This window comes from Xenopus laevis, chromosome 7L (genome assembly GCF_017654675.1).
Source record: "Xenopus laevis strain J_2021 chromosome 7L, Xenopus_laevis_v10.1, whole genome shotgun sequence".
In the NCBI taxonomy this organism is placed as follows: Eukaryota; Metazoa; Chordata; class Amphibia; order Anura; family Pipidae; genus Xenopus; species Xenopus laevis.
Window position 1 is genome coordinate 132981770 of NC_054383.1, and position 19002 is coordinate 133000771.

Sequence of the window (19002 nt, forward strand, 5' to 3'; positions counted from 1 at the left end):
GTCTATGCGATAGGCTTGTCATGGTAGAATAAATGCCAGCGGTGATAAGAATTCACATTGACAGTTATGATTCCAGAGAACAGATGGGTTTTAAATAACAGTGAGACCATGTGAAAACAAAAAAAAACCTTTATTGAGTTAGAATCCATAAAAATTAGAAGTATGGTACAAAACAAAGGGGACGGGGGTGGGAGTCTTCAAGGGTCCTAGGGTGTTAGAGTGTGGTCCATGGCAAGAAAGTGGTTCAGCAGTTACTGGCGCTCCCTGCAACAGAGATGAGATAAGATAAGTTGCTGAAGAAAGAAATTAACTACATTATGCACACGGTCACTGTATTTGCTTCCACTATTTGGTTGCTAGGGCTATTAACTATGGGAAAAGGAGCACAGAAGCTGATCCGTGGAAATGCGCTGATGTTTTGTAGGTCTGTGAGTGGCTTCTACAAGGGATATTTATGTATTTGAATTAGTGATCACCTGGACAAATATAAGTGCTTGGCAAGTGGCAACATTTGTATTTCCATATCATATAACTGTTTGTTGAGGTTGTTGGGGTTACTTAAACACCAAAATAACCCACAATAAAACCCAAACAATAAAATCAAGAAAGTAAAGTTGTACAACTATCTGGAATCCCACCAAACTGCTCCTGGTGAATGCTGAGAAATGTAGTCCATCAGCTGAAATGCGGCAGGGTTGACATCCCTGATACAGTGGACGTTTTGTAGTGTACAAGTGTAGTAAAATAATAGCATAACATACAAAGTGTGTTCCAGGTCTAGTAACCCATAACTACAGTATTTATATGATATTTTATTAAGACAAGTATAAGGTTATAGAGGATACGCTGTGAGGGTGTCCAGTATTCAGAATTCTCTTTACCTGGAGTGATAAGCTGCTGCTCTTGAGCTTGGTTTCTGATACTGTAAAAGAGAAGAATAACATTATGTTGGGATGACATTGGTGCAAAACAGTTTGTATAAGTAAAGGTGCCCATACATGGAGAGATCCGCTCGTTTGGCGATGTCGCCAAACGAGCAGATCTCCCTCCGATATGCCCACCTTGAGGTGGGCAATATCGGGCTGATCCGATCGTGGATCCGCGGTCGGATCGCGGGACAGCATCAACGAATAGATGCGGCCGCGATCCGACGGGATTTTTAATCCCATCCGAACGAGATCTGGCCGACTTTCGGGGAAGCCCGTCGGGGGCCCCATATACAGGCCAATAAGCTGCCGACTCGGTCTGTCGGCAGCTTTTATCGGCCCGTGTATGGCCACCTTTAGGGTGGAACAGAAGAACAGATTGAGGGTGAAAAGACAAGAGAAAAGTGTTGGAAGGGACAGGCACAAGGACATTTTTAGTCTAGACTATTTCATGGGGGAACCAATTCAGACTAGAAGAAAAGAACTTTCATATGAAGCAACATAGGGGATTCTTCACAGTCAGGACAGTGAGGTTGTGGAAGGCACTGCCGGGTGATGTTGTGATGCTGATTCTGACTATAAGAATGGCTTGGATGATTTCTTGGACAGACATACAGTAATATCAAAGGCTATTGTGATACTAAACTCTATAGTATAGATATTGTATATATAATTTATGTGAATGTATGAAGGGGCCAGTGTCAGTGTGTGTATGGATGTTGGGTTTCATTTGGAAGGGTTGAACTTGATGGACTTTGTCTTTTTTCAACCCAATTTAACTATGTAACAATGAAACTCGGAACGTTACCCACTGCTTGGCCCCAAGGGGGTGTGTGTCTGTAGTGTTGCACAAAAAAGTGTGTGTGTGCAGGGGTAAAGTGTGAATAATTGAGCCAGAAGCAATACATATAAATAGCTCTCCACTTACTCCTGCTTCTGGTTGAATTTGCATCGGCACTTCCCACCTAAGAAACAAAAGATTTGCATGTGACATTGTGGGGGGTAACAGTGTTACACAAGGCACAAACCAATGAGTACAGTCACATGCAGCGCACCAAAGTTTCCAAACATTCCCTGCTCCCCTTCAGAGATGTCACCAGGTATATCCCTCCTGTATAATGAAGCATATGCTTATACACTATATGTTATACAGTATCTATTTCAGCCATTGCTGTAGGTTGAAGGGCAAAGTGGGGCTGGGTTGGGAGCACATTGGTGCCGGAAGACCAATTCACGGTACAAGCATTATTGGCGATTTAGTGGGTCAGGGCTTAGACATTCTAGGATGCAGATGTTGCACTGGCGCAAACAAAGAACATCAGGGGTTGCTCTCAGGATACTTACTCAGTAGTATAATGATTCCCATAGCACACAATACACCAGCTACAATAAGACCCCCAATCTTCAGAGATTCATAGTCTGGAAAACATAAAAAGACCTGATTGAGCAGAATCCCATCCAGTACCACGTACATATATATATAAAGGAAAAAAAAAATTAAAAAATATACAGTTAATTTGGAATGCCCCAATGTGGCATTAACAAATATGTTCAGTTTTAAGGAGACCCCTGACTGCTGGGAAGTTTAATCTATACAACAGTACATTTTAATAGCAAGAATAGGGTTGCTAACAGCAATAATTTTGCAAAGTACAAAGTCTGACAAATCCAAAATGGGTAAAGTACACAATCGGATCAATACAAAATGGGTATATATGTTTTTCTTTCCTATAGTTAGCATTTATAGAATTTTTAAAAATCTTGCAATTAAATCTGTATTCCAGGGGTAGACAGTTTGATGCTCAATATGCATAGTATCACCAAACCATATGGCATTTAGAACACCCAAAATAAATAGTGTTAAAGACCTAAAAAAACAGCAGGAGGGCTGCTGGTACTGGCAGCGGGCTTGGCTGCATCAAGTGTTTAGGCGCTAGACGCATGGTTTATATGTGTCTGATATTTAGGATCAATTCTTAGATGATCGGCACACCCAGTAACTAAAAACTAAGCAGCAGACTCCATTTGGAACGTACCATAGTAGAGCTGAGAGTTATCTGCAAACAAAAAGAAAACAAAAGAGAATTATAATCATACCAAACTAAACTGCAGTTTTCAGTACATATGGGCAATCTCAGAATTTGGACATAGACACAGATCCTAGGGGTAATACTTCCGTTACTTACCTGGGTGACCCGTAGCATGGAGACCAGGCAGAGCTGAGGAAAAGAAAGAACGTGTATCAGTCAATGTTCAACCATATTCAAGGATAGAACAGCTAAAGGTTATAGGACGCGCTCAATTTCTTGGTCTCAAAGGAATATCTTTTTAAGACCCACCCCTCTATTTAAAACTAGATTGAAGCTGCACATCATTGGGACCCTCAAAGGTTCCTTAAACTGCTATGATGATTTTAAACTGCAAGTGTGTATTGAAGTACATGTAGTTGGCAGAATGTAACCTGGGGAAGGAAGGAAAGAATGAGGGTATATTTATTAAAGGTGGGACAGTCTGCCAGAAGAGAACCTTGAAGCCAATGGCACAAGCAGGATATTTCATCCAGTGAATTTTATCTGGCCCAGAATCACCAGTGACCGCCTCCTCCTATTGCTTTGGTCCCACCAGGAGATTCTCTGGTACTCCGGCAGGCCAGTCAGTCCCTGGGTGATCTACATTCCTTCTAGTGTCCTTTCCAAAATATGCACAAAGGAAGGGAATAATTGAGTAAATTACAGTATATTATAGGGCAAATACTTGCTCATGACTGTGCCAGCCTTTAACTGCACACACAAACCCCTCAATCCGCCAACTGACAAATGATTCCCCTCTCTTCATCAGGCCAGATCTGTTCTCCCCAGGTCATTTGAATTTATACCTGTCAGCATCAAGAAGGCGGCTATGGTGGCTTCCTGCATCTTGTAGTAGCAGCAGTTCCTCGCAGCCTGGGAGAAAGCAAAGCACAGAGTAAACAGCCGCACCTTAGTAGATTGAGTTTACTATTTATTTCATATGGGCACACACCAGATGTTATATACAGCAATCAGATGGTAGACTCAAGATAGAAGGGGATGCATTGCAGGAATATGGTTCATAGAACAGACTTAAAGGAAAACTATACCCCCGCAAACAATGTAGGTCTCTATTAAAAGATACTGAGTAAAACAGCTCATGTGTAAAACCCTACTTCATGTAAATGAACCATTATCATAATAATATACTTTTTTAATAGTATGTGCCATTAGGTAATCATAAATAGAAAATTGCCATTTTAAAAAATAAGGGCCGCCCCCTGAGATCGTATGATTCACTGTGTACACATACAAACCACATGTAAGGTCACATGAGCCAATTAACAGACAGAGTTCTGCTCTGTTGCTTAAGTATTCATTTTGGGGGTATAGTTTTCCTTTAAATATTAAATACAGGTCTATCCCAATAATACAGCAATAACTTCATAAAAGGCCTTCTTAAAAGGCAGCTAGACTTTTTTAAATTTTCTCGTATACTTTTATATTGCGCTGTGACTGGATTATGTAACAGTGTCAGGCTTGCCTAGGCTTCCATTGTTCTTAAGATGGAGAACCACAATCTTACTTTTCCTCTTTCTAAAATCCTCTGTATATATATTAGGGATTCACTGAATCCAGGATTGGTTCGGTATTCTAAAACCTTAAAATCATGTAACTCCATCACAAAACAAGCACGCGAATCTCTTTTTCCCATCCCCCTCACTGAGTTGCATATGTAAATAAGGGTTTGTATTAAGTTTGGTATTTAGCCGAATCTTTCACAAATGATTCGGGGGTTCGGCCGAATCCGAAATAGTGGATTTGGTGCATCTCCAATACCTATCTATATACATTACCTATCTTTCACAATAAAGATTAACAACATATTATAGTAATATATTTAATGATATGAATATAAATGATGTGGAAAGCTGCATGTTGTCCAAATGCACCAATACCAAATATGTATAGTTTTATAAATATTTCTATAGGTAGGGGACCTGTTCTCCAGAATGCTCAGGAGTCGTGACCTGGGGTTTTCCAGATCTTTTTGTAATTTGGATTATACCTTAACTCTACTAAAAAATGATGTAACATTAAATAAACACAATAAATAATAATTATAAACTGAGTTGGGATAAAGTACAATTTATTTTTTAATATTTTAAATTACTTGATTAAAATGGACTCTATGGGAGATCACCTCCTTGTAATTTTGAGCTTTCTGGGTAACAGATCCCTATTCTATAAAAATACTGGGGGACTTCTGAACAGATTAATGCCTAGTATGCACCGAATTATGCAAAGAACCCAAATGAAATATTGCAAACAAATTTTTTACAGGCACAAACAACATCAACAATGAAAATAAACTATTTAAAAAAAAAAAGAAAAACACTGCATAGTGAGAATGTTGGCCAAAATAACGAATTAAGAGTAGGCCCGCTGTGCAATGAAAATTTTACAGGTACAGTCAACTTTTTTTGTGGAACTGAAAATTCAGTAATTTCCAAAATGAAGTAAAACTATTTTTAGGTCAATAAACCCTACCTGCATAAAGTAAAAAAAATCCACAGCTTTTAAATCAAGTGGTGCAAGTTGCAAGTATTTGTGTAATCACTTGTCTAGTTGCGGGCAAGCAGAATTGGCAGGAGGGCTGCAAGGTTGATAGAGGGCCGCCATGTATTCCTAGATAGCATGAGGGCACTGCTGGTGGGACAAGGTTATTAGTGTAACGTTCATATTTAAGAATTCCTCTAGTGTTTCAGTTTTGGAATTTACAGGTTGATCCGGTAAATTGTTGTATAACTCTGATAACAGAAGTATGTGATGGAACTGCCCCGGGACATAAGAGCAGCGGATCCAGTTTGCCTTTCTTACTCTAAGTCTAAGAGATCACAATGTTCTCAGCGAGCCCCTCCCTTGCCCTCTGCGAGCCAACGATAAACAGGTTTCTACTTTACCCTGGGGCATGGGGTGAGGGTTGGCAGCGAGGATGCTTCCACTTTTTAATTAAAGAGGAAGAGTAAATATGTATGAATTTAAACTGTTATTACCATCAGTAAGGTATAAGGCCAGATGTATAGGCAAAGAGAACTTTATTATTATAAATACGAGTGGCGAATCTCCCATATTGTTTCTTTCGGGCCTATGGCACATGTGGCCACCACTTCCTAGTCAAACAAATGGGAAACACACTGCCTATGTCACACTTTGGCACTCTCAAATGGAGACTACTTGGGAATAATGGCTTTGCTTGGGATCGCTTCTGGGATTATTGGGGGGATCGTGCAGCCCTCCCTATTCAGTTTAATACTAGAATAGTCAGGGAACTGCATTCCCAAAGATTGTACCTTGTTGCTGGTACACAAGCAGGAAAATGATTAAATTCAGACATAAACCAAAATATATTACTTAGAATAAATCAGCATTAAATAAACACCAATGTATAAGGAGCATAATGTGTCCATCACCCAGGCTAACTACCCTTTATATATGAGCATGTATGTAATCTCTTATTTACATATCCATATTATTATAGGCTGTCAGAGATAGTGACCACTTCCTGTCACACTTCAATATAGTGATTGGAAAGGTGGTGGAACTTTCTATTTGGCCGTTTACTGTTGAACTGGGTGGATGTGTCTGGGGAGCCTGTTGTCAACAAGGCCCAGTAAAGCTGTTCTGCCCCAGAGGGACAAGCCCTCTAGTGAAATTCAGGGGAACTCTGTGAATGAGGTTTAGTCAGTCTGCCTATGACTGTATCGGACATTGAGTTCACCCTAATGCTACCTCATGCTGGCCCCCTGCCCTGACTATTAAAGCAACCAAAGAAACAGAACCTATGGGGGTAACAAAATGCCTTCATTAAATTAGCTGTGTAGAGATTATACATCACTCCTTGCCCCAGTAGAGTTTATAATCTAAGGTCTCGTTGTAACCCATTTAATTAAGAGTCAATTAACCTGTTTATTAGAGAACATACAGATTCCTTGCAGGTAGTTTTCTGGCTGGAAGGGCTGCCATCAGTAATTATGGGGACCCATATTAAAAGTTATCAGGACGCTCTTCGCAGGCCACCCCAATTATTAGCCTACTTGTTCCCTGGGTGGTGGACCTGCAAGTAAATTAACAGTAAAATAACCCTTGAACAAATGGCCACACCCCTATTCATCCTGGTTGGCACCAATTATGCCAAATTTCTGGCTATGAGCCACGCTCTGCCTTGCAAGCCCCAGCCCTTTTGCAACCTAGAAACCCTGCTTTTTCCTCCTCGTTAGTTCAATGGGATGTTCTAACTGACCCAACAGATATCTGGCCGAGGCAGGCAGGCTGTGATTTTGGCCCCTACACAGGCTGATATACTACTAAATGGCAGCCCTTGTATAGCCAACTATGCTTTGTATATGTATAAAACAACTCTTGGGTGTAAACAGCAAAGTCCTAGCGAGAACCTGTAAGGTGTTCCTCCCAGAAATGATCCCATCTACAAGCCACAGTTCTCTCAGGAGCTTATTGACATGCTGGTGCCGTGAGGGGCAGGGAAGGAGAAAAACATTTTGGGTTTGTTGTTGTTAGACAAAGCTTTATTCATTCCCTTGGAAAGAACCTCCCTCACAAGCCCCCAGCAGTACTCAATGCTGAGCATTATGTGACAAGGGTCTCTCGGCCCCTGGGTTACACAGTTAAAGATTCTGAAGTAATTCGGAATAATAAAGATGTTTATTTTGCGTCTCTTGAAATGGGCCTTGTTTTCATTGCGGGAGAGGAGTCCTGTAAGTGATTTCTACATAATTCTAATTCCGCTGAATCCTGCCACTTGGCTCTATACAAAGCCGAATTCTAACCCAGGGTCGGACTGGGGGCCCACCAGGGCTGCTATCTCAGGGCCCCCCTCGCTGTGACGCGTGTGCGCAGCGTCTGGCCTGAAGAAGGGAGGTTGCGGCAGGAAGAAGTTCAGGGAGCAGGTCTGGGCTGGCAGCGCCCATAAGAGTCAGGGTTTTTTCGCGGTGTTGCGCCAGCCCAGTCCGACCCTGATTCTACCTCAGTATCAAACCCAAAGTGGCCCAGTAAAAAGGCCTGCAGTTCTCTCCCAGGCCCGGCTTGTTTGCACATGAAACCATGTAGCAAGTCCCAGGGTTCCCTCTGCTCCCAGTACCTCCCCACAGTCCCGGGCACCTTTCATTACCCACTATGGTGCCTTGCAAGAACTCCCTTTGAGTTTCTGTGCACAATTTGGTCTTCTGAGCTCTCACAAGGACATCCTTTCTGTCTGTACAGTGAAAATAGTGTGCATTATTTTTTACTAGTCACGTGTATTTACCTCAGGAATCTCCACCCCTGCAGGCCCTTCCCCCAGCTCAGGTCCCATGAATGGAGACTCCTCCTTCCCTGCAGCACACAAAGTCCCAGTCACAACTATTACAGCAACACCAGAGATATGCTGCTCCTACACACAGATCTCCATTCTCCCTAAACTTTATAGAATCTGTGTGTGTAAATGACTGTGAGCGAGTTTCTGTGCAGGACGAGGGAGGAGGCCTCACCCCTGTGCTGGAAGGAAGGCCTGGAGGGAGGGAGAGAGGAGCAGAGATAGAAAATAGAGGGAGATTCCTGAGGTAAATAAATGGGGCAAGTGAAAAAGGGAACCCCTGGCAGCAACTAGGGTTCCTATATATTTATCTTTTTTCCCTATTAATAACATTGGGATCAGCCATCATTTTTACGGGCCAGGTGGCAACCCTAGCAGCAACATGTACTCTTATTAAGGTGCAGAAGGAGAGAGAGTTCTTGTCAGGGTTCTCAAGATAAAAGTGTGTTTTCAGGACGTGGAAACCCAAAAGGGAGTTTTTATCAGACCTCCGAAAAAGCTGTCACTTCTGTGCCCCTCCCCACGGCCTGGCAGTTTAGAGATAAAACAAAGCCTATTCCTGTGAGAAGTCCCTCCAGGCAGGCAGTCCCTATGTGCTAAAGTCATTCTTCATGCTAATAAGCCTTTCATTGTTTCCAGCGACTTGTGATTCAGAGAAAGTTTGGGCAGCAATGCTAACCCCTGCACCTTTTAACTCACTGTCATCACTACTGCGATGGGGCTGATCTATCTGCCAGCCCTGTCACATCAATAGGAACCACGGGGGATTATTTTGGTCCCGTATACCCCCCAACAACATATTTACTCTCAATTATTGTTCCCATAGAGAGGACTGCAAGGGGTACAAAACCTTGTACCCAATACAAAATTGCTGCTGACGCTAGAACTGGAAATCCCATGATGCTAAGTCAGCGCTAAAACAATTTAGTTGGTACAGCATATCCAGACCTGGGCTAACAATTTCTTGGCTTTCTTTCTCCTTTATAGCTGCTCACACCAGCCCTAGAAATCTTTATATGGCAGCTGTACAAAAACTAAATCAAAAAGGATCAGGGAGTCTGGATCAAGGGTCCAGACTCCCTTTTGATCAGTAATCACTTTATTTCAGAAATGCACAACATGTTTCGGATCTAGAGATCCTTCCTCAGGTGCGTATACGTGTATAAGTGCCTGAGGAAGGATCTCTAGATCCGAAACATGTTGTGCATTTTTAAAATAAAGTGATTACTGATCAAAGAAATTGGCTCTCCAGAGTGATATCTACGATTTGTGAAAGTTTGAAGGTCTGGTGGTGCCTTACTCTGATGGCGAACCATATACTATTTGATAATGAAGGACTACTTCATTCACAAAGTATATATATTTAAGCTATACATATAGCCTTCTTGAGGAGCACTGGCACCCACTACTTAAGCCACCTGAACCCCTCATTTTCCTCTCTATAGGGTCCAAATAGCAGACAGCCCGTCACATTGCAGAACAGAGGACACTAAAATCTCCTGAAGGAGTAAGAGCCAAACCTCCTGATAACTCCTGTTGGTGCCCATCTTCTAACAGCAGGACAAGAACTAGAGTTAGGGCACACCTGGGGGAGGCCCAGTTTGAAAAATAAATTACTTTGTAATTTCTCCACCACTGCATTGGGTGTTCGTCGTATTAGACAAAATATGTTACAGCATAAAGCTTCCATTTCTAAAAAAGTTATTTACATTTACTGCACTGCTGTCAGGAACTTTGGACCACCTACACGCCAATGCTTAACAACATGCCATTGGTCCCTGTCTGGAAGAGTTATTGTGGGACACAGATCAGATGACAAGGGCGTGCGGAGAAGCTATGTATTTTCTTTTAACTGTAACCCCTCCCCTTTCCCAAAATGTAGGGTAGGGGTTTACTTCTCCTTTAAACAACACCCCACCCACCCATCAGCCCACTGGTGGGATGTCTATGGCATCTTACAGCAGCCCATATGGCTTTTGGCAGAATCCACAGGTGTCAATTGGGCCTAGGTTCTACCCCGCTGTCTGGGGACATCTGTGTCTATACACAGAGCTTTCTCTGACCAGAAATAGCCTTTCATCTAAAATATTTGTCCATGTTCTGAAGCAACCATACATGTCATGATCTCCAGATGTTTTTGACCATTTCATGTTAACAGTATGGCAGCCAGGGTCAGATGTGGGTGGGGGAGGTGGTGTTCTTGTGAAGATCAAAGAGTTCCCAGCTGTAGGGCCAGAGGGGACACTGCAGTCTACTGTTGTTTTAAAAAAAGGCAGAACCAAAACACAAACTGCCTTCATGGGGAAAGTTGTTTTCCTAACGTTCAAAAATATTCTGTTTAACACTTAAGACACTGGTCCCACGTAAAACTTGTATTAATTCTTTATTATTTCATACTTCAGGAAGATTTACAAGTGAAGGGAGGGTACTCTCTGCAAACCCTCAAAATCCTCAAGAAAGAGTATTTTAATCCTTTGGAATACAACAGATAAAATATAGGTCTTAACTTGGCACATAAATAAAATATTCTTAATTGCCTGGTCCTATTATATTACCTGACCCTAATGTTAAAGGGTTCTGGGTCCTTGATGTTCCGGTTCCTTGAAGGTAGGCCTGTTGTCTTTTGTTTTACTGTATATCATATTCCACCCATTTGCCAGTTATATTCTTAGGGATTGCCTACTATGGAAATGGGTGTCTTTCAGCACAACCTTATATGCAGTAGATCTTAGTGAACTAACATTCTATGGAAGTAAAATCTAACAATAGCCTACAAGAATGCTGATACCCCCTTGTCTGTTCCTGTTATTCCTGTCTATTCCGGTTATTCCTGTCTATTCCTGTTATAGAAGGCAAATTCCTATGACAGGAAAATATACAGAACTAAAAGACCCAATACTAGGTTTTTTATAAAAATCACAAAAAACTATATCTAACAAAGAATTATCCATATGACATAGAGTACTACAACTAGACATATACATATAATAATAATATTCATATATAAATCCATGAGTTATTCCAAACTCCAAACTTCCCCAAATTCCACCTGTCATTCTACATAGACAGTGTTATTTTTAAACCTTAACCTTGCTGTTAGTAGCTAGAGGTTAATCATGTTACTCTGTTAATCATGGTTAATTGTCATATATCTAACAGCACACTACACTCTCGACTCTTCCAATGGAAAATCACGGATATCAAAACAGAGGAAATTACTAACAGAAAATCCCTGTCTATGGCACAGGACTGGAGCATAGACACATAAACTAAACTGGGCAAGTTAGCTTGACTGAACCCCAATGATGAGAGAAGATGTCCCTCATCCCTCTAACCCAAGAGGAGGGCTACGAGCAGTGATATTAAAGGTTGATGCCAGTCAGTAAGAAAACAGCAGCTATGGGTAGACTAAAGCTGAAAGCTGTGCCATAGACATTAGAAAAAAGAATTACCTAATGACATGAAATAAAGCAAAAATAAATAACCAATAATTGGGCAGTATTACATTAACGAGGTGGCAGCGGTAGCTATTAGAGAATATGGCTGAGACTCCCAATCATAGGTAGATTTCAGAGGTAAAATGCTTACTGTGCTATAGTATTTAGAGTAATATACTGTTTTTGTTTTTTCTATAGCCTTACACACAGTGCTACGCAATATGTTGGCGCTATATAAATACATGTTAATAATAATAATAGCCTTACAAAAGGAGCCCAGGAGCAGCCCTCACCTTCTAAAGGCAATTATCTTTCGCCATGACTCATCCCCCAGTCCCCAGATGCGGGTAAGGACCCAGTACTCTCTTTCATTGTGGAAATTCAGGTTTTACACTTGCAAGGTGCAAATACTTTCAAAAACCTCTCTTTCTAGTCACAGCTCAGTTCACCCTCAATCATCACCAGCACTGCAACCCTGATGCATCTTGAATATGAGTGACAGTTTACCCTTATAGCTAAAGATTTACATACCCTTTATTGTTTTTAGTACTAAGGATCACAAACTGGCCTCCAATGACTACATAGACAAATACAAGAGGTCCTCTGCACTCAACCCATCATCAATATATTAAGGACAGTGAAACATTTTTGCTTTAAGCTACTAAAAAAATGCCTTACCCTTTAAACAAAACAGGGATTGTTTGTCCATATATTACAATATATTTAAGCTGAACAACTACGTCAAAGTCATCCCATATCTGGCCAGTCCTACACTCAACTTGCATCTGATGCATTAAGAATTCAATTGCTTTATTATTTATTTTAAACAGGGACTAAGTTTTACCTGCAACTTACTTGCTGCTTTCAAAGTAAAATTCCCAAACTTGGCTGCCCTTTTATTGGCCACCACTGGGATCACCCGACTATAGCTGGGAGGGGTGGGAGCTACAACATGGAACTGGTCACTGTGATCAAAAAATGGACATACTGTATACATTTTGTGGTCACAACCTGGTGAGCACAACTTCCAATGACTACATTTCCTAAAGAATGTCAGAATGCCTGCTCAACTGTGCAAAGCAATAACTGCACAAAGTATCTCACAGCCATGAACCAAATGCCATGCAACTGACACTCTGGTTAGAAGAGTGCCCCTTTCATTGCCCTATCAGCAGTATAGTTTGACATCACACGCACACATCAGGTTACAGGGCATTGTAAGAGTTTCTCTTGCTCCAGCGCTTCCATAAAGCACATTTAGTAACCAAAGAAACAGCAACTGGAGATGTATCTCTAACCTAAGCACAGCTAAATGTCTTATCACCTGACCAACAGTTCATAAAAAGAAATTGTTTAAAGGGAAGTCACCCACCTCCACAAGTAAACCAATCCAAAAAGTTGGAATATTTCAGGGAAGGGTGCTATTAGCCTAAAAAAAAATGCATCTGGCTGAACTACAACGTTGCAGGGAGTTGCAGTAAAAGTTGGGCAACCCAGGCACAAAAGCTAAACATACCTTGCAGTTAATACACAATGTTCCCAGTTACACCTTCAATGTAACCTTCCTAAAATCAGAACATTTTTATGAGTTTGGGATTTGGGAAAATGTCCCCTTCAGGGTGGTGGCACATGTGAAGAGTCGGCGGAGATTCTGGGGGCGGTTAATCTCCCAGAAATGCCTTCCCGTTGGCTACAATACGAATCACCGGCCGGGATGGACTATGAATCGCTTTGGTTTACGAAGTCGCAACTCGTTGCCTCGTGAGGCAATTTCTGGTGATTTCGGAAATGTATACCATCCCGCCAGCGATTTGTATTCTTGCCTCACTAGGAAACTTCGGGCGACTTTGGAAAGCCGAAGCGATTCGTTTGCCATCCCGCCGGCGATTCGTATCGGGAAGGCATTTCTGGGAGATTAGTTGCCGAAGAAGAGACGATTTGTCGCTGTGCGACTAATCTCCCCCGAATCTTCACGTGTGCCACCACCCTTAGTCTAACAAAATCTCCAAAATAAAATCTTATCATTCATTAGATGCTCAAAGAGTCAACAGGGAGAATTTCCGCAGCCACAAAAACCTTCCCTTTAACCCCTCGGCTCCCAACCAGCAGAAAATATGGACTTTTATGGTTAATCCTTATGCAGCTGACAGTGCTTAGAATTTATAGAGTACAATAAAGAACTTTTTAGTGCATTTTCCAAAAAGGGTCCATCAGACTGAACTACAACGTTGCAGGGAGTTGCAGTATAAGTTGGTCACAAACGCTAAACATCCCTTGCAGTTAATACACAATGTTTCTGATTACACCCTCAACATAAACTTCTTAAAATCAGAATAATTTTCATGAGTTTGGGATTTGCACAAATGCCCCCTATAGTCTAACAAAATCCCCAAAATAAGATCATTCATTAGATGCTCAACAGTCAACAGGGAGAATTCCACAGCCACAAAAACCTTCCCTTTAACCCATCTCCTTCCAACCAGCAGATAAACATGGACTTTTATGCTAAATCCTTATTCAGCTGACTGAATTTATAGAATACAATAAAGAACTTTTTAGTGCATTTTCCAAGAGGTGTTTTTGGTGAACAGATCCGTACCCATTTTGCACTCTCAGCCGAGTGTGAGATTTACACCCCTAGGCAAAAAGCAAAGGGAAGAGGGGGGAGGCAGTGAGGAAAATCACACGGATTGTTTAAAAATAGAGTGTGAGAATTGGCAGTAGAAATAATAGTGATTGTGCTTCCTTTCAGTGCTGTTATTGGTAAAGAAAACATCAACAAAAGCAAAGAGAAAAAAACAAAGTCTGAGGGTGATACAAAGTACCCAGTCTACTTACCCAAAACAAAGGTTGTTTTCTCTGGATCAAGCAGGGACAGACTAAAATCTTGAGCTCCCTCAGCAGCTTCTATGTCCCTCTGGTGTCCCACCCATCAGCACAGGTGAGAAGTGGCTCTTCTGGCCCCTCCCACTGTCAGACAGCTCCTCCCACCGGGGACAACCCACAGCCAGCTGCATCCAGAAGGGGGAGTTTGGGTTAACCCTTTTCACACTGGATTTTAGAATATTTTTTTTTAAAGGGAAACTTAAAATGACTAGATTATTATAATTAGCTTGTGATTCGTTGCGTCTTCTCTGGCAACAGTGCAGCAAGATCGAGGAACCCCAGCAGCAAAAGAAATTAAATGATATACTTCTGTATAACATTCTGCCTTTTTCTAACCCAGGGGTGCCCAAAACATAGATCGGGATCTACCAGTAGACCTTTAGGGCAGAGACATACAGGCAGATTCGGGGAGATTAGTCGGTCGGCGGCAAATCTCCTCTTCTTTGGGGCGACTAATCTCCCCGAACTGCCTTCCCTGCTAGAGTTCGGGGAGATTAGTCGCCCCAAAGAAGAGGAGATTTTTCGCCGGGCAATTAATCTCCCCCGAATCTGAGCCCTTAGATGGTGAACAGATCTCAAGACACTGTCAACAAACAGCATGTCTAAATGAACCTCCTATTTTATGCTTTTCATTCATATATCGATGTTAATGTTACATAAGGAATAGTTGTTTGTTAAATACAGTAGAACCCCCATTTTACGTTTTTCAGGGGACCAAGGAAAAAATGATGTAAAATCCAGGAAAATGTAAAATCAGGGAAATGTGTTAAAGTAACTTTTTCTTCAAGTACTTAAAGGATATAAGCACAGGAGTCCGTTATACTTTGAGATACAATATTTAGGGGCAGATTTACTTAAGGTCGAATATCGAGGGTTAATTAACCCTCGATATTCGACTGTCAAAGTTAAATCCTTCGACTTCGAATATCGAAGTCGAAGGATTTAGCGATATTCGTTCGATCGAACGAAAAATCGTTCGATTCGAACGATTTTAATCCATTGATCGAACGATTTTTCTTCGACCCAAAAAAGCTTAGAAAGACTTTGGTAGCTTTTAGGTGGCGAACTAGGGGGGCAAAGTTTTTTCTTAAAGAGACAGTACTTCGACTTTTGAATGGTCGAATAGTCAAACGATTTTTAGTTCGAATCGTCGAAGTCGTAGGTCGAAGTAGCCCATTCGATGGTCAAAGAAGCCAAAAAAAACATTCGAAATTCGAAGTTTTTTTTCTTCTATTCCTTCACTCGAGCTAAGTAAATGGGCCCATTAGTGTGTTAGTAACAAGGGTGAAACATTGCAGTGTTAATGTTACACTATGGGGGGCGAGTGCAAGACTCTCTGTCAGTCACATACACAACCTAAAGCAATAAGTGATTGGTGCAGACTCATTGGAATTGACCATTTACAGGCACAACCATAGCAAAATATACATCTGGTTAGTATTTGAAACCTCTTTATTTCACAAATATTAACATTCATGGGGGGGGGGAGCAGTTTTTGGGAACATCAGGGCAAAGTTTTTATGTAACATCCGAGAAAACATTACTTAAAATCAGGAAAATGCACCTATTGAAATTCATTATACATTGGTGGGACCACAAATAAAAAAATGGAAAACACGGGTAAACTAAGAATCAGGGGACCTAAAATCGAGGTTTCCCTGTATAGCAATATACATTTTCTCATAAATCAATATAATATTTAAGTAATATTTTATATGGAACAGAATGCCAAAAATTATTTTATGGATGTAGATCATAATGGGACCACATCACTAAAAGTGGACCTCACATTTTTAAAGTATGGGCACTCCTGCTCTAACCTAAAGGTGGCCGATAAAAGCTACTGACTTGGTCCTTTCATACCGAGTTGGCAGCTTAGTGGCCAACTGATGAGCTTACTTTCGGGGAGATTAGTCACTTGAAGAAGCGGAGATTTGTCGTGGAATCACCACATGTGCTACTACCCTAAGAGGTACCTGCCTAGCCCCCCTATTGTTGCACCCTAGGCAGGTGCCTCTTCTGCCCACCATTAGTTCCGGCCCTGCTTGGAGACAGTGCTTAGGGTAAACAAAACAAGAAAATGTCTGTCTAATGTTTACAATTCACTCAACTCCAAAGGGGTAATCCATAAGAAAACTGTCACAGTAAGTGTCAGGTCACACGCTCAGATTTGGGGAGATTAGTTGCCCGGTGACAAATCTCCTATTCTTCAAGGCGACTAATCTCCCAGAACTGCCTCCCGCCGGTTAAAATGTAAATCGCCGCTTAGCGTTCCGAGTGCAATCCCACCAGCAATGTAGATTCTAGGCGGCGGGAGGCAGTTCGGGGAGATTAGTCACTCCGAAGAAGAGGAGATTTGTCGCTGAGCAACTAATCTCTGAGCGTGTGCCCTGATCCTAAGTGGGTATAGGACATTCCTACCCTAGATACCGATGACTTGGATAATATAACCAATTCCTTTGTTATCACAGTGATTACAAGAAGATACACAGGCTGAACTAGACACCAGAGCGCTTATATAATATGAGTCTGACCCCTGATAACCTGTGCTGGAAATGTCACTAGCCCTGGGCACCTTTCTGCATATCTTCTGTTATTAGCCCCTATTGGGACAGTTTTGACACCTTTATGCAAATTATCTTGCCTTCCTGTGTGTTATGTCACCCGAGGTATTCCTGTTTGAGGTAAAAAAAAAAATCAAATTTTTCGTTTTTTTTTTAAAAGATTTTTGAGATTAATTTTACCCGAACATGGAAATAGCTTGAATCCGAAAACACTCCATCTGAAACCTGCCGAGGTCATGTGGAAGGCAATGGCAGAGGTCACTTGAACCATTTAAAGATGTCTGTAGCCTTCATGATGTTTGGGTATTTTTTCAGTAGGTTTTGCTCGAAAACTCGATTAATTTGAGTGATTCCAGGTTTTTTTTGCTGAAAACTTGATTAATTCCAGTTTTCTGGCTTTTTCAAAACGAATGGACTGATTTCAGTTTTTGCCGTTCGAATTCTTTCTTAAATCAGAAAACATTCGAGTTGTGAGTTCATTCGAGGTATAAATAAGCCTCACAAACCTCTAAAACTTGACCTTTGATAAAAAACCCCTGAAAGTTGAATTGCCCCTTTAATGAATGGTGTCAATGAGGGCAACAATTGTGTGTTTGTAAACGAGACTTTAACAATTGTGCAGTTTTTCTGCAGCAAATACACTGTTACATATAGTATATATCCATTATCCGGAACCCCGTTATCCAGCTCAGAATTACAGAAAGGCCATCTCCCATTGGCTCCATTTTAGCCAAATAATCCAAATTTTTAATAAACAATTTCCTTTTTCTGTGTATTAGTAAAACAGTATCTTGTACTTGATCCCAACTAAGATATAATTAATCCTTATTGGAAGCAAAACCAGCCTATTGGGTTTATTTAATGTTTACATGATTTTCTAGTAGACTTAAGGTAGGAAGATCCAAATTACGGAAAGATCCATTATCCACCCCAGGTCCCAAGCATTCTGAATAACAGGTCACATACCTGTACCAATTTCTCTGTGAAAATACATACTCTCGAAATTTTTTCGCCAAAATGCACTCTGTGTATCGGCACCCAGGCCAAGGCAGTGTCTGTAAGTGAAAACACAGGAGCCAGGGGATTGGCTGATTCTTACCCCTTGTCTAGCCTAAGGGCAGAGACACGTGAAGATTCAGGGAGATTTAGTCGCCCGGCGACAAATCGCCTCTTCTTCGGGCGACTAATCTCCCCGAACTGCCTCCCCTAATCTAAATCACCGGAGGGATGCCACTCGGAGTGCTTTGTTTTCCGAAGTCGCCCAGAGTTTCCTCTTGAGGCAACTTTGGGTGACTTCGGAAAATGAATTGCTCCGAGTACCATCCCGCTGGTGATTTCGATTGTAGCAGTTCAGGGAGATAAGTCGCCTGAAGAAGAGGCGATTTGTCGCCAGACAACTAAATCTCCTCGAATCTCCACGTGTGTCTCTAGAGACTCTTTAATGAAGCTCCGTTCTGTATACCCCAAATTCCCTTATTGGCCTGAATGGTATTGGCGCCATTATATGGAAATGTATACAGAACATTATTACTGTTACTGGAAACGGCACTGAAACTCACTAATAACCTGGGACGGATGATATAAATAAAGAATAAACAGGATCCTCGTCAGTTTGACCCTGAGAGACGTTTGTCTTTATTAAGCCCAGATCCAATGTAACCAGAATATCCTCTAATTAGATCTAATGAGAAAGAAAGCAGATTCCCATAGTGAATAATAAAATGAATGGAACCCAAATTAATTACACAAACGGGTGGGAGGGGCCACTTTGCTCTGTTGCGAGTATAACAATGTAATTAAGTGTAACAA

At 41.4% G+C, this 19002-nt stretch overlaps 1 protein-coding gene across 2 annotated transcripts; it reads right to left on the reverse strand.

The window, feature by feature from the left end:
• Positions 1 to 111: 111 nt before the first annotated feature.
• LOC108696913 (FXYD domain-containing ion transport regulator 3) lies at positions 112 to 14732 on the reverse strand. Of its 2 annotated transcripts, none has more exons than XM_018226617.2 (8): positions 14582 to 14732; positions 3802 to 3868; positions 3113 to 3145; positions 2963 to 2983; positions 2271 to 2345; positions 1861 to 1891; positions 882 to 922; positions 112 to 264 (listed from the first exon to the last, which is right to left on the reverse strand). In XM_018226617.2, exons 2-8 carry the CDS (start codon positions 3839 to 3841, stop codon positions 245 to 247), a joined length of 261 nt encoding a protein of 86 aa, XP_018082106.1. In that variant the 5' UTR covers positions 3842 to 3868; positions 14582 to 14732; the 3' UTR covers positions 112 to 244. The 2 variants fall into 2 exon arrangements, with proteins under 2 accessions (XP_018082106.1, XP_018082105.1); XM_018226616.2 differs by having other exon boundaries at positions 1855 to 1891; positions 14582 to 14731.
• Positions 14733 to 19002: the final 4270 nt, after the last annotated feature.

Coding starts and splice junctions, on each gene's coding strand:
- LOC108696913 (XM_018226616.2), bottom strand. CDS start 3,841: ATGCAGGAAGCCACCATAGCCGCCTTCTTGATGCTGACAG. Junction 3,146..3,801: donor CGCCTTCTTGATGCTGACAG/GTATAAATTCAA, acceptor TCTTTTCCTCAG/CTCTGCCTGGTCTCCATGCT. Junction 265..881: donor GCAGCAGCTTATCACTCCAG/GTAAAGAGAATT, acceptor TCTCTGTTGCAG/GGAGCGCCAGTAACTGCTGA.